This window comes from Protopterus annectens, chromosome 17.part0 (assembly GCF_019279795.1).
Source record: "Protopterus annectens isolate FY-2018-M chromosome 17.part0, PAN1.0, whole genome shotgun sequence".
Classification (NCBI taxonomy): domain Eukaryota; kingdom Metazoa; phylum Chordata; order Ceratodontiformes; family Protopteridae; genus Protopterus; species Protopterus annectens.
In genome coordinates this window covers 253,154,310-253,168,691 of record NC_056751.1, presented here as the reverse complement: position 1 = coordinate 253,168,691, position 14,382 = coordinate 253,154,310, and the positions used below count along the sequence as shown (strand labels likewise).

At 39.4% G+C, this 14,382-nt stretch overlaps 1 protein-coding gene across 1 annotated transcript in view; it reads left to right on the top strand.

Moving 5' to 3' along the window:
- Nucleotides 1-14,382, top strand: part of DEPDC7 (DEP domain containing 7) — a 317,686-nt gene that overhangs the window by 210,035 nt on the left and 93,269 nt on the right. Inside the window, exon 6 of the mRNA XM_044058996.1 lies at nt 11,716-11,858. Within this exon, the coding sequence (XP_043914931.1) occupies nt 11,716-11,858 (143 nt within the window). The remainder of the gene's footprint in view (nt 1-11,715; nt 11,859-14,382) is intronic.

Sequence of the window (14,382 nt, the reverse complement as noted above, 5' to 3'; positions counted from 1 at the left end):
GGTCACCTGCAGGTCAGATTTAGAGTAAAGCAACTCCCCCACCTTTTTTTTTTTTTTTTTTTTTTGACTATCTAGTCTTAAAATGCTGTAGCCGGGAGGAGTAATTATGTTGTCTTTGGTACCTGGTTTAAGCCAAGTTTCCGTGAGACAGAGGATATCAAATGAGTAGAGGTCTATTAAAGCATGGAGTTGCGTTATTTTATTGTTCACGCTATGAATATTTAGATGCGCTATTGAAAGGGAGTTTGGAGAGAGAGGTGAATTTAGGTTGTTAGTTGTAGGGTCTGGGATGGTATGGAGTAGGGAGTTATCTGGGCCCGGGTTAGGGTGAATGTCCCCATGTAACAGTAAGAGTGTTTGTGGTGTTGGGAATATTGTTGTGTTTTTGGAGGGTATTAGGTAGAGCTTTCTGGTGGTGTGATACCTGTTATGGGCTACTCTGTGATAGTGAGGTGGAAGGTAAGGGCAGGTGGAAGGTAAGGGCAGGAAGACAGGAGGTTAATATGGATTTGTTCAGCTGTAGGAAGGATAGAGCTAGTATGTTTAGATAAATTGGGTGCTTTGCTAAGGGTAAGGTGCTCGTAGGAAGTAAGGGTATGGAATAAAGAAAGGAAAATCAGCAGTAGCAGTAAGTGAGGTAGTTTAAATATAAAGGTCATAGTGGGTGTGATAGGTTTAGAAAGGTTGGTAATGAATAGTAGTGGGATGGAATGGAGCAGGGTGAGGCAATTAGGAGTGCAAAACTTAGAAGTGATAATTAGGCAATAAAGTAGATTGGATGTGACCTAGTAGGAGGTGTGGTTGGGTAAGTATATGATTAGGGCCACTGGGGGTGGGTGGGAATTGGGGGTAGTGTAGCGGAGTGAGCCCACAGGGCGAACGGAGCAGGCTGGAGCAGAGAGATGTTGAGAGGCAATCAGTTTAACAGGGAGACTAAATTCTACAGGCTAAAGGAAAGGTAAGAAAACCTTTTCTAGTACTACTAAACTGAAAGGTGGGGAGCAAATTTGTAACTGATGCTGGAGCAGGGATGGGAGTTTAAGCAGAGAGTTGAAGAGCCAGTAGCTATGGTAATGCTTGATAAGGGCTTGTCTAGATTCTGAAGCTCTCACTCTAACCAAGATAAGACCCTATTCAACTTTGCGTTGGGTAAGGGGTAATTACTTGAATCAAAAAAAAATAGACGCAGGGATAACAGAGAGGCTGGACAACAGTGCTAGTGGATTTCTACTGGCATTAAAAGATAGTTTACCATGGCAAGTAGTGTGCTGCCCTCTAGCGGTGAAAGAAGGGAGAGCACCACCTCCACTAGGATAGGAGCTGGGGGGAGATATTTAAGACTAAGGTCGGGGGGGTAGGTTCGCGAGTGTGCTGGTCCTTACAGAATACTATATATTTGATACCCTCACAATTAATATTACATGAAGGCATTCACAAGATATATTTTAATCCTAAAGATGCTCCTGGATAAGACCTACATTGTGAGGCAGACCACAGACAGTCTAGGTAGTTCCTGTGGGGCTTCAAGGATAGGTTTCTCTTGGGTTCAGTTGGTTTTCAATATCCTTGTCAGGTAACTCAGTAGAGGAACAAGCTGTGTCTTAACACAAGGCGTGGTAGCTGAAAAGAGAGACAGAAAGAATGAAAATGAATTAGCCTATTAGGTTAAGGACTGTGCAGGAGAGGAAGGAAAAAAATTGAAGGTGGAGGAGTGCAAGTCAGCAGTTAAGTGGAGTAAAGATGGAGTATACTGGTAGCATGGTATTCAGTTTATCAAATCAAATACATTCAAATATACGGCATAGACAGGGAATACAAATGTGGCTACTGCAAACAAAATCATCAAATATTAAGCTACTATCAACGACATGAAGTAACGTTCAGGGAATGTTGAGAAGCAGGCATGAAAATCAAACTACTCTATTCAACTATCTTCAAAATCTTCCTGCCTGGACAAAATCAAGTACATGGTGTGGAGAAATAACAAAAGTTTGTCCAACAAAAAGTGAACCATGAAAGATTTCCAGTGTTTCAACAGAAAATGCTGATTAGAAGAGTAGAGAGTACTTTGGAAATAAAGCGGAGACTAGATTTGGGAGATGGAAATGAATAGGAATAAAACCAGTAACTTGTAATCCCATATTTGTCAATCAATTTCTAAAGCAGTAATTGTGTTGAAACATGACAGAACAAGAAAATCTGAAAATATTTGACTCGTAGACTCTGCTTTAGAGTCTCGTAAAATTTAACATTGCCTACTTCATGCCATTCATTTTTGGAAAAATGAGGGGAAGAGAAAGGAAAAGGTAACCCAAGGGGGAAAAATGTTAACTCGCACTATAAAAATAGTACCATTTCTTTGCATGCTGTAAAGTCTTCTCAGTTAAGTATAATGGAGATACTAATGTAAGCAGGTGCTCCTGTTTTGTGTGTGTGTGTGTGTGTGTGTGTGTGTGTGTGTGTGTGTGTGTGTGTGTGTGTGTGTGTGTGTGTGGTTTTCTTTCTTCCTTCTCATTTTTCTTGCTCAGTTCTAAGAAATGTAGGCACCCTGGTGTAAAGTCTGGTTAAAAGAGCATGACAAAAGAAAAATGTGTGTGCTTTTTCTCATTCATGCATATGGGAATTACAGGATTAAAGCCCTTGGCTTATCTAGTAACAACTTAAAAAAAGCAAGTAAATGAAAAGAATATTTAATATTCTAAACCGTTTTAAATGCGTAGTAGCATTTCTGTATCTAGTCCTCGTGTCTCCAGGAGACCATCTGATGGAAAAATGTCTAGGAAATGTTCTCTGAAAACATTCAGCGTTTACTCAACTGGTAGAGCTATAAGGAGAAGACAGAACCAGCCAACACTTGGTTGAGGCACAGTCTGCACCGTGCATCTTAGCATGGATAACCTTTCTTTTGGGTTAACTCAAGTCTAAATATGGCTGTCAGTTTGGAACATTTTGTTTCTATTAGGAGGGTAATACTTAACTGTGTACATATTTCAGGCATTTTTAAGTTTAATAGGTTTTAGGGGGTATGGGGGTGTTTGAGTTTTGTTTGAGGGATTTCAATAAAACAGTTTCATAAGGTATGATATAGGCTCAAAAGGATATGGCAAGAAACAACTGTATAAACCTGCCAAACAGTGTATGCATGTAACAAAAGCTGGAACTAGACATTTAACCAAAACACTGTTGCACAAAAGATGGAACAATTTTTAATACAATGATGCTTTCTGTAATGTCTTTAAATGTTAATGATCTTGCATAATTACAAAAGAACAAGTAATAAACTATATTAAATGTAGAGTGCAAATAGCTGTTACAGGAGATGTACTTTGAAAAAACTGAACATGTGAATTTGATAAAGTAAGGTTTTCAGGATGATTATTAAGTGGAATGCCTGGGACAAAGGAAAAAAAGAAGTACTTGCATACAAATCTACTTTTTTGTACTACCACTAAGGGGCTGCTGGCAAGGGAGGAGTATTACACTGGCATGTATTATATTCCACCTAAAACTGCTAAATTCTGGGAGAAATCGGCTTTCAGCAAGTTATATTACTTTTATAGGTGGGGAATGGAATACTGAAGATGTGTCTGGGGAACAGAAAGGAAAATATAAAGGACAGATTTTTGAAAAAAATTATGAAAATATTTGGCATGGAAGATGTGAATTCAGTACTGACAGTTTGGAGTGGATTTGCATATTCCCCAAGAAGAAAAACTGACTAGGCTAGATAGTTTACACTTCACAGGAGCATGTGCATTTAATTGAAGGTCTTGATATGCACCCAATAACTGTTTCAGATCATGCACCGATAATAATAAAAATGCAAGGTAATGAAAGAAGAGATGCTGCTTTCCCACATATCTGTTGGACAGAGGAATTTAAGGAATGGGTAGTGAAAATTATTCAGGAGCCATTAGAGAAGACAATTTATTCTAAAATATAGCTAGGGAGTGGGATAAAATTAAAGTGGAGATATTATTAAGCAGCACAAATGATTTAGAAGGACTGACAAATGTTAAAGTATTGCAAAATAGGGGAATTGTAGAAAAGAAGAGGAGCAACTACGGAATGCTAAACAGAAAATAAGGGATTACCTCAATAATATACACTAGTTTCTAAAGGTTGCTGTTAAGCAACTATTTTTTGATAACTCAAAAATGCACATTTTTAGTTAGACTCTGGCAACAGAAGGTACAAAGCCCTGTTGTCAAGCTTGGGGAACCTATAACAAGGAACATAAGAGATCATGTAGAATTATTAGAAATATTTTGGAAATTGAGTGTATAAAGCAAAGAAATACGGAAATCAAGAAACTCTACACATGGAAATGTTTATGGAAGAATTTAAGTATGACGAGAATAGAGGTAGACAAGGCTCAATTACTAACATGATAGGAGATGCGATAAAAATGTATAACCAATCTACAGTAAAGTCCCCAGGAATAGATTGTATTCCTGTGGAAGTCTGGAAGTTAGGAAGTTAGGAGGAAAAGCTGAAAGATCTTGGAAGGCTTTAACTGTATTTTAAGAGAAGTACCAACATCCTGGAATAAAGCAGAGGTATCTGTAATATCTAAAAAGGGTAAAGATCAAGCTTCATACAGACCCACTTCAATACTAAACCATGATTATGAAGTGTCAATAATGGCTAAAATAATGGCAAAAGAGATGCCAGTATTGATTATGGACCTATGTGGTTTTGTCTACATTTGACATTACTAGAACACTGATATAAAGGGAAGCAGAATGGAAGAAAGTGGTCTTGATGCAGAGAAATCACTTGACAGAGTAAGCTGGGACTTGAGCAGGGCAATGGAAGCATTTAATTTCCTAATAAAAGTAGAAGGTTGATTAGGAGGATATGTGAGGGATCAGAGGCTAAAAAGTGGGTGGGTTCCTCTCTAATTTCTGCAGAGGATCCAGGCAGGAGTGTGTTTTCCCCCTTATTTGTATTTTATTTGGAACCATTGGCAAAGAAAATAAGGGGCTCAAATGCAAGAATATAGTTTGTATGGTAGTCTAGAAAAGCTGTCTATATTTGCAGATGATATTTTATACCTCTTTAAAACCAGAAAAGGACTTTACAGTGTTGTGGAATATTTTGAGACAGTTTCAAATCTTTTTGGTATACACAATTTAATGAAGCTAAAACAAAGACAATAGCAGTAAATTATTTACCCACACATGGAATTGATTCAGCAATATCAATATTTATGGGGACATGATAAAATTAAGTATTTAGGAGCATGGATTAAAATGATTCCAGTGCGGTAGCCAAGGATATTTGGGAAGAGACTAAACAAAAGATGATACAACAGAACTTTCAATTTCTCAATTTTTGTATGGATAGTAAGATGCAAGCGGCCATATTTTCTATCAACCAGAAGAGAAGTTGTGGATGGCAATTAATAAAGAGCTGAAGGATTTTATCTGGGAGGGGAAGATGGCAAGAGTTAAGTCAGATAAAAAGATTCTTCCATTAGAACAAGGTAGGTTGGGATTACCTGATTTGAAGGGGTATTTCAGAGCTACACAGTTAAGGCACCTATACATGGCACAAGCAGAAGCCTATAATTCAAAGTGGAAAGTGATGATGAAACGGGAAGCTCAATAAGCATACTGCAATTTATGGGTGCAGACCATTTAAGAATCCTTATGTAGACTATTATGTTTATAAAATAGCAGAAATTATTCAAAGAACTAAACCAATATGGGAATGGAAAAAGATGCTGCTGATGGGGGTAACCGCAATTAGGATACAGACAATAGGCAAGAGGGGCTGGAATTTATTGGAGAAAACTGGCAAAGGAACCAAGGTATTGGGAGCAATTAACTAGTGGGAAAGTTAAATGGAAAGGCAGGATGCCATATTTGGACTGTGGGTTAGAGATTGCCTTCCCTATCGAAGATTGATGTCGGAATATAGGCAAAGAAATAGGATGAGTCCTAAACAAAAGACTAGCACTGGTAGAGTTTTTAGTAGAATCTAGAACAGAAGCTGTTAAAGGAATAATTAAAGCATATAAAATTGCATGATAACTGTAAGAATCAATCTGAAGAGGTTAGAAATAATTGGGAAGAGATTGGATAAGCAATTCACAAATAAACAATGGGGGAATATAAATTTATCTCCCAAATGTGCAACAATCTAAAAGACTTAGAATGTTTGGAAGTTTTTTGCATAGATATTGTTATACCCCAAGTATACTGCAGAGAATTTTCCTCGGGTAAACCGCAAATGATGGTGTAATGGGGAAGAAGTAGGTAATTGGGAACATATATTTTCTGTGAGTATAATGAATTTGCAGACTGATTTCCTGCAGTCATCTCTATTAGATGCTGGATGAGGGAATTGGTGCAACTAGGGAAATTTTATTTTTCTGGGCTACAATACAAAATCTGACTTGCCTTGACATAGTAAGGCCTTACTGAGTCTATTTATGGTGGCTGCCAAAAACATACTAGAAAATGGAAATCTGTCTAAACCAACTGTACTAAAAGTAGTGAATATAGTTAAACAGATAAAAACAACTGGAATTGGGATCCTTGGAAAAAGGTAGAAGAAAATTACTTGGAGAAAATGAGAATTGTAGGAACAATGCATGCAGAGGAGGAACGAGTTTTAAAAGGCAGGATTTGATTAAGCTATGTAATGTTTGACTGGATTATAAGTGTATGTGTGCAACTAAAATTCAGTATAGTTATTTATACTAGTGATTGTCGTATGTGATAATTTATTAAAGATGTTTCTTTAAAAAAAAGTTGTTTTATTAGACCTGTGGATATTTGACCGCAGTGTTAATTTTTCATATTTTATTGGCTTGCTTTTAGACTTGCTGTGTTTAGATGTCCGAGCCATTATTGCTGAACTCTGTTCCTGGACTTTTTCTGAAGATTGTGTGGAACTTGACTGCAGAGCCTTTCCTTGCAGGCTCGAGTTATTGCTAACAGTGGAAGAAATAATTACAATCTGTGTGACTTTAAAGAATATATGGGAGAATGTATGTCTGAATGTGAGGTCTGGGTGGCTTGCACCAGCTTTCTTGCATGCATGGAACCCTTGATGCCCAGACAACTTAAAATGCAATTTTCCATTTTGTTTGTGTTTAGTATAAATTGTATACATTTCTACTAAGCTTTCAAAGTACCACCAAAAAACTTGGCTGTGATGCCCATTGGTATTTCCAATATATCTCTGATGTTGGTGAGTATTTCTCCATACCTCAAACACTGCCATCAAATTGTCAACAGTCTTTGTATAATGACATTTAAAAATGGCTGATGTGCTGTATTGTGAATCTCTCCTACCAGAAGATGGAGGTCTTGCAATGAAGGCTCTTCTCTGAAATCATCAAATTGAACTCTTATTGTAAATTGTTATTGTTTTTGTCTTTACAAATTGGCCATAAGCGAAGTGGAAATGTAGTACTCCAGGTCCTACACCCTAGGGGAAAAGGGGAAATGTCACTTGGGAAATTTCATGTTACAGTGAGTTGCGTAGCATAAGTTTTGAACCCCAATCCTTAAGTTGGTGGAGAGTAAAACAAAAGTTACTGCTCTGGATTCCATGTAAGACAGAGTACAGGAACATGGAGTTTAGTCATTTTAGAGTAACCTGGATTGTGTGGTGCAAAAATATTCTTGGTCAGGAAACTTTCATGTCTTTCAAGATGGTAAAGGCATTTTTAAATACATTCCAAAAGGGAAATTTTGTTCAAGGACAGATCTAAGAAGGGAAGAGTATAGAGGAGCTTTGACTGCATGTGACCTAGTGGAGATACCCCTGCAGACCAGCTGAGCAAGATAGGACTTCTAACTATAAGAAACATGGTTTTCTGTCAGCATAGGTACCCAAGGCTTGAATAAGTTCTGTTTTGACAAAGCTACCAACAGTGCAGTAAGAGGCGGTGGTACCTTTGCCAAAGGTAATGGTTACCTTGGGTTTTAAGGAGAGCCCCCAATCAAATGCACTGGTCTGTTTGTGGCCATGCTGGGGGCTGTATGTGTCCAAGAGAGGTGGGTTGATAGTTGCACCCAGCTTGTAGTTGCCAGCCAGCTGAGTACAGTCTCAAATACTTTGACTTATGAACTTGTAAGTTGATGCCAAGCAGCAAGGGACCCAGGTCAGAGCCCTATGAAGTACCAGTGGTGACACTATTCTGTACTGCCTACTTTAGCATTGTGGGTTCTATCAGAGGGTCGGTTAGCTATCCAGCAGACTAAGAGTCCAAAATGGTAGAGGCTTGCTTTGGTAGCAACATGTGGAATGGTGTCCAAAAGCCTTGGCAAGGTTAGGAGAAGTGGTGTGGTGTCTGACCCTCATCCAGGGTTCTGCATCCCCTTCAAAAAATTGAGTATGTTTAGTAGACGAATCCTAACTTTTATAACTCCAAACTGGTTTTGGTCCAGGACTCTTAACAGTTTAGCTGATAATGATCCAGCCAACATTATGTGCTCTGTAACATTACAGACTACAGTAATGGGCTGTAGTTTCTTGGGATTGTCACAGGGCTGTCATTGAATAATGGTACCATCCTGGCTGTTCTCCAGGAGTGTAACCCGTGACGATACTGAAATTGAAGATGTCTGAGAGGTTTGGATAAGTTGTATCTGATGCTTGGTAGCAGACAGCTGGGAATATTGTCTGGTCCTGTAGAGCTAATATTTTTCTCTTTGGGTAGAGTACAACCTGATCAAGATTATTTTAGGAGGTATGGGATTGGGTAGAGTACAATCTGATCAAGACTATTTTGGGAGATATGGGATGGTTAGTAGGCAGAGTATCTGGCTGGGTTGGTGGCATGAAACTAGCACTGAATTTGTCTGCGAGGATGATGGAAATAAATTTGGGATTGCTGAGAGAGACTGTATTGAAAATAAACTTGATACAGCAATGGATGTAGAGTCTTAAAATAACTGAAGAAGGCCTTTTGGTTCTTTGGAAGTTTGTATTGACCCCAAGTTCATACCAGACTTTACCATCCTTGATGGTGTGCTTGTTTTTTTCTTATTTCAAGTCCCTTTTATATTGGGAGAGTGATCTGTTGCAGATTAGCTTGAAGTTTTGTGTTGTAAGCTTTTTGTAGGAGTTCCACTGAATTTATATTTTTCTTGTGGTAGATGGGAGCAGACTCCTTGATGCCCCCATCCATAAAGGGATGAAGGGTCAGAGCTGTATGCAGTTGTGCAAGTACTGGATTGTTTAGAGAATTGTGATATTTTAATTTTCCAAGAAGGTCTGTAATGAGGAAGGAAGCTGATTTTGAAATTATCAAGAAATATTTATTGACATTGAGGTAACACAGGAAGGGGAAAAGTTTTTAAAGAAAAGATAATTATCCATAGTTAGAGGAGAGCAAATTTGATCAAGAGAATTAGAATTAATAAAACACAGTCTTGGAGCACATTTGCTAGTTGTATAGGTGCACCAGTTTTATACTGAGGTATTTAATAATATTTGAAAAGTTTTTTAATTTTGATTTGGTGTGCTTGGTGGGGTTGAGTGTATGGGAAAGAGCAGTGGAAGCTAGGTTAAGAAGGGAGGCGATGATTAGTGATCAGCAGTATGGTTTCATGCCAGGAACGAGCACTACAGATGTGATGTTTGCTCTGAGAGTGTTGATGGAGAAGTACAGAGAAGGTCAGAAGGAGTTGCATTGTGTCTTTGTGGATTTGGAGGAAGCATATGACAGGGTGCCTAGAGAGGAGTTGTGGTATTGTATGAGGAAGTCGGGAGTGTCAGAGAAGTATGTAAGAGTGGTACAGGATATGTACGAGGGTAGTGTGACAGCAGTGAGGTCTGCAGTGGTAGTGACGGATGTGTTTAAGGTGGAGGTGGGATTACATCAAGGATCAGCTCTGAGCCCTTTCTTTTTTGCAATGGTGATGGACAGGTTGACAGACTAGATCAGACAGGAGTGCCCGTGGACTATGATATTTGCAGATGACATTGTGATCTGTAGTGAGAGTAGGGAACCGGTGGAGGAGACCCTGGAGAGATGGAGATGTGTTCTAGAGAGAAGAGGAATAAAGGTCAGCAGGACTAAGACAGTGTGAGTTGAGTGTGAGTTGAGTGTGAGTTGAGTGTGAGTTGAGTGTGAGTTGAGTGTGAGTTGAGTGTGAGTTGAGTGTGAGTTGAGTGTGAGTGTGAGTGTGAGTGTGAGTGTGAGTGTGAGTGTGAGTGTGAGTGTGAGTGTGAGTGTGAGTGTGAGTGTGAGTGTGAGTGTGAGTGTGAGTGTGAGTGTGAGTGTGAGTGTGAGTACTTGGTATCAGCAGTTGAGTAATGGTGAGTGTGGAAGAGAGGTAAAGAGAGTACAGGCAGGATGGAGTGGGTGGAGAAGAGTGTCAGGAGTGATTTGTGACAGACGAGTACCAGTAAGAGTGAAGGGTCTACAAGAGGGTTAGTGAGACCAGCTATGTTATACGGGTTAGAGACAGTGGCATTGACAAAAAGGCAGGAGTCAGAGCTTGACGTGGCAGAGTTGAAGATGTTAAGATTTGTACTGGGTGTGACAAGGATGGACAGGATTAGGAATAAGTATATTAGGGGGTCAGCCCAGGTTGGAAGGTTTGGAGACAAAGCCAGAGAGGCAAGATTACATTGGTTTGGACATGTGCTGAGGAGGGATACAGAGTATATTGGGAAAAAGATGCCAAGGGTGAAGCTGCCAGGTAACAGGAAAAGAGGAAGGCCTAAGATAAGGTTTATGGATGTGGTGAGAGGACATGCAGGCGGTTGGTGTGACAGAGCAAGATGCAGAGGACAGGAAGAAATGGAAGCAGTTGATCTGCTGTGGCGACCCCCAACAGGAGCAGCCAAAAGAAGAAGGTGGGGGTTGAGTGAGACAAGGTGTGAAGTGACCTGTAGTTGGCAATATGGTAGAACATTTTGTTGATTACCTGAATCTCCACAGTTTCCAATATATAGTTTGATTTATCATGAAATTTGAATATTCTCCCATGTGGACCTAATGTATGGTAGTTATTGCTCTCTGATAATGAGAGGAATGTTAGCAATGCTGTCTTGCTCTGGAACAATGTTTCTGGAATAGTCTTCATGGTAGAAGAAAGCCTCAAGCTCTGACATTGTGCTACTTACCTTAATACTGTCCGTTAAAAATACTAAGTGGGTGGGTGTCTCCATGAGCTGACCTTTTACATGAAAAAAAAAAACAGAGGGCAGCAAAGGCTTTAGCCCATAAGCAAAACTCAAGGTACTATGCTTCACAAAGTATTAATGTCTGTAAAAACCTTCTCAGGCAAACACCTGCTGGATTACCCCTGCAATGATACCAGTTTACTAACTATTTGTTGAAGCATCCTTTTCCTTTTTTCAATTATTTTTCGTGGTGATGTTGGAATACTGCTCAGTCCCAATGACTGCTTTGAAGACTTGGGAGGAGAACTCACTGGTATCTCTGCATCTCCGTCAAGTTGAAGTTCCCAAGGTAGTTTGCAGCCTTCATAGTGGGGTTGCAAAGTCTGTTATAAAGGAGATCACCTTTTAGACAATAAAGGGTTAATGTCAGTTTCCATCTGAGTTTGTTAATTAGTTAATGAGTTTTTTTTACCCAAATTGACTTTGCTTTATGCACGTAGGTAATGCATTTGTGTTCATTGTTTAGCAAAGCACTGATGAGTGTGCATCAACAGATTGCACTAGTTTTGGTTTTATCCCTTGTATAAGCTTGTATTGACTCTTTTCTGTCCCTTTTAGTAAATGGGAAGGAACAACGTGCATTGGAAGCTACTCAACTGTGCCTAAAATTGCTGGATTCTAAAAACAGAGAAGAGTTCAGAAGGTTGCTATATTTTATGGCAATTGCAGGAAATCCATCTGAAATGAAACTTCAGAGCGAGGTAAGAATTCTGAGGGAAGGCTATTTCAACCTTGTCTGACTCAGTAAAACCTCACAGATAACTTCTTGTTTTTTGATGACTTGTTTATTTGTGTGTTTAACTCTGAAATATTTCTAATTGCATGGCAATACTTATGTGTAGGGCATTGCCTGTTTGGTACTGCCATACCCAATACCTTTCATAGGAGGTTAGATAGAATTGCTGCAGCCAACTAACTTGGCTATAGCCTAAGGAATATAGAAATGCCTGAAATCCAGTTTTAATAATTGCCCATTGCTAAGGACAAGTTAATCAACCATGGTTGGATGAGCCAACCTAACAGTTGCAGCTTTTTATCACTTTGGATCTTGGGATGTAGAAAAATCTTTTGGGGCCAGGTACCTCAGAAGTAGCATCTTGAGCCATGTAACCTGTCTTGCTGGATTGAGCACTACTTTGCTTACAGGGTGCCCTGCCTCCAAATGTAGCCTGCTGCTCCATATAGCTGTGTCCCCTTTTGATCTGGCAAGTCTCCAGTACTTCCGCTGCTCTGTAATGCTTTATGGCAACCTATTTTATTCCAGGTGTCCTAAAACTTAGTGTGCTGTTTGTATGCTTTCCTTGGCTTGTTACATTGCAGACTGTTTGAACCAGTTCTCAAAGTCAGCAATTATGAATGGATCTGTAATACTTCAGGTTCCTCCTGTATTCCTCAAATTACACCCCCCCCCCCGAAGTTGGTATCATAACTGCCCATCTGCATTTGTCACAGCAATAACTAATATGTGCATCCCATATATTTAACTGGTAGTTTCCTCAAGCCCCTACAAGATTTAATCCTCTGCCCTTCCTTGATTATTTGCCTCTGAGGTGCAGCACTTAACCATACCGCTCAACCTTTCAGCACAAGAAATCTGGATAAATCCAGAAATAATGGTGGGAACAAAGGTCCAAAAATAGGGACAGATTTTAAAAAGTGCTCCTATAAACTTGGTTGCTAGAATAACAGGTTCAGAATTATGTATTTTCGGAAGGATATGAAGTTTGAAACTCAAATGTCCTGTGAAAATCTGAGCAGCTGAGAGGTATGCACTTCACACTTTCTTACTGAATCATAACTGCATCTGACCATTCAGTTTGTCATGTGATAAGCTTCTGCCATTGTATTAAACATTTCTTCAGCAGTCATCTCACTCCTCCACCCTTTATAGAAGTTTTGTACTAACCTAATCAACGGACTTTTAAAGCACTCCACTTTTGACCCCACCCCTGAGAAAGCTTTGTAATTGCCTTTGTCATGTCCAGTCTGTTTCTGGTTTGTCATATTTTCTCATCGTCATTCCTTTGAATGTCACTACTAGTCTTCTGTAATTGACGGTGGTGTGACAGTTTGAAGTCCAAATGCACAACGTGCAAGATTCCCCTTGTTTCTCTTCTTAGCAACACAGTTGAACTAGTTGAAAAGTTAACCTGGCAAGACTTTTGTAAACCCTGACTGATTCTCGTTTGTCTCACTTTTACATGCGCTGTTCTTCTGGGTACCCCCACGTTTCCTGGTAAGCATGCACAGCTCCCTGGACTTGTGTTTCCCAGGTCTTGTCTTGCACATTTGAGGTTACATTTGCCTCCTTGCAGTCTTATGGCAACACCTTCATTTTCAGCAAAAGACTGAGCATTCCTTTTGGCATGGTGAGTGAAGAGAGCCAGAGAGACCATGGAGGAGGTACTGCATGGGCCATAGACAAAATATGTAGTACAACAGAGTTTTGTCCCAAAGTAAGAAAGTAAATTGACTTGCATGAGTGCACACAGTAGACTTTGCATCAAATTGAGCACTACTTAAGGTGTGTTTTTAATAACCATTTTGGCCCTTTATTCTGAGCTAACTAGTGCAACTTTTCTTGGTATCTTTTTTCTACCTCCTGGGCTGGTTCTTTTAATCTTTGTTGCACATTAAAACATTTACTAAAGAAAATCAACAGTATCAAAACTTCTCTGCCACTTGCTGTCTCGGGACAAAAATCTGTGGAGGAAAAGGGATTAAATGGTTTAAAGCCTCTTAAGATTTGTTTAGTCATTCTCATTGGAACTGTATCCAACATTAGAAACTTGTCTTGTTTGGGTTTATAGCATTCATGTTTGAGACTGCTCAGTTTTGAGGAATCTCTGATTGGTTACGGTAGAGGCTTTGATTGGCAAAGGACTTCATCTTTGTCTTAAGTCCTATCACAGAGCCATAACCAGGTATTTAACATTGAGAATCTCTAAAAATGGTCTGGATATGTGTCTAGTTTCTTCTAACAGTGGCACCATCTTCATGATGCATGATGATGCTTCGGTCTTGCACTACCACCTGTCTCCCACTTTCTGCCTTTCTCAAGCTTAAGGTATACCGGTTGGCCTGGCTGAACGTCTGATAGTTTGGCTGTCATATTGCCTGTTGTAAAAATAGAATATTCTGCTTCTAGGATACTTTTCATAATGGATTCAAACAAAGTAGTTTCAGTTCAAGTTTGGATTCCAACATAGATGTGTTGGCCTTTGT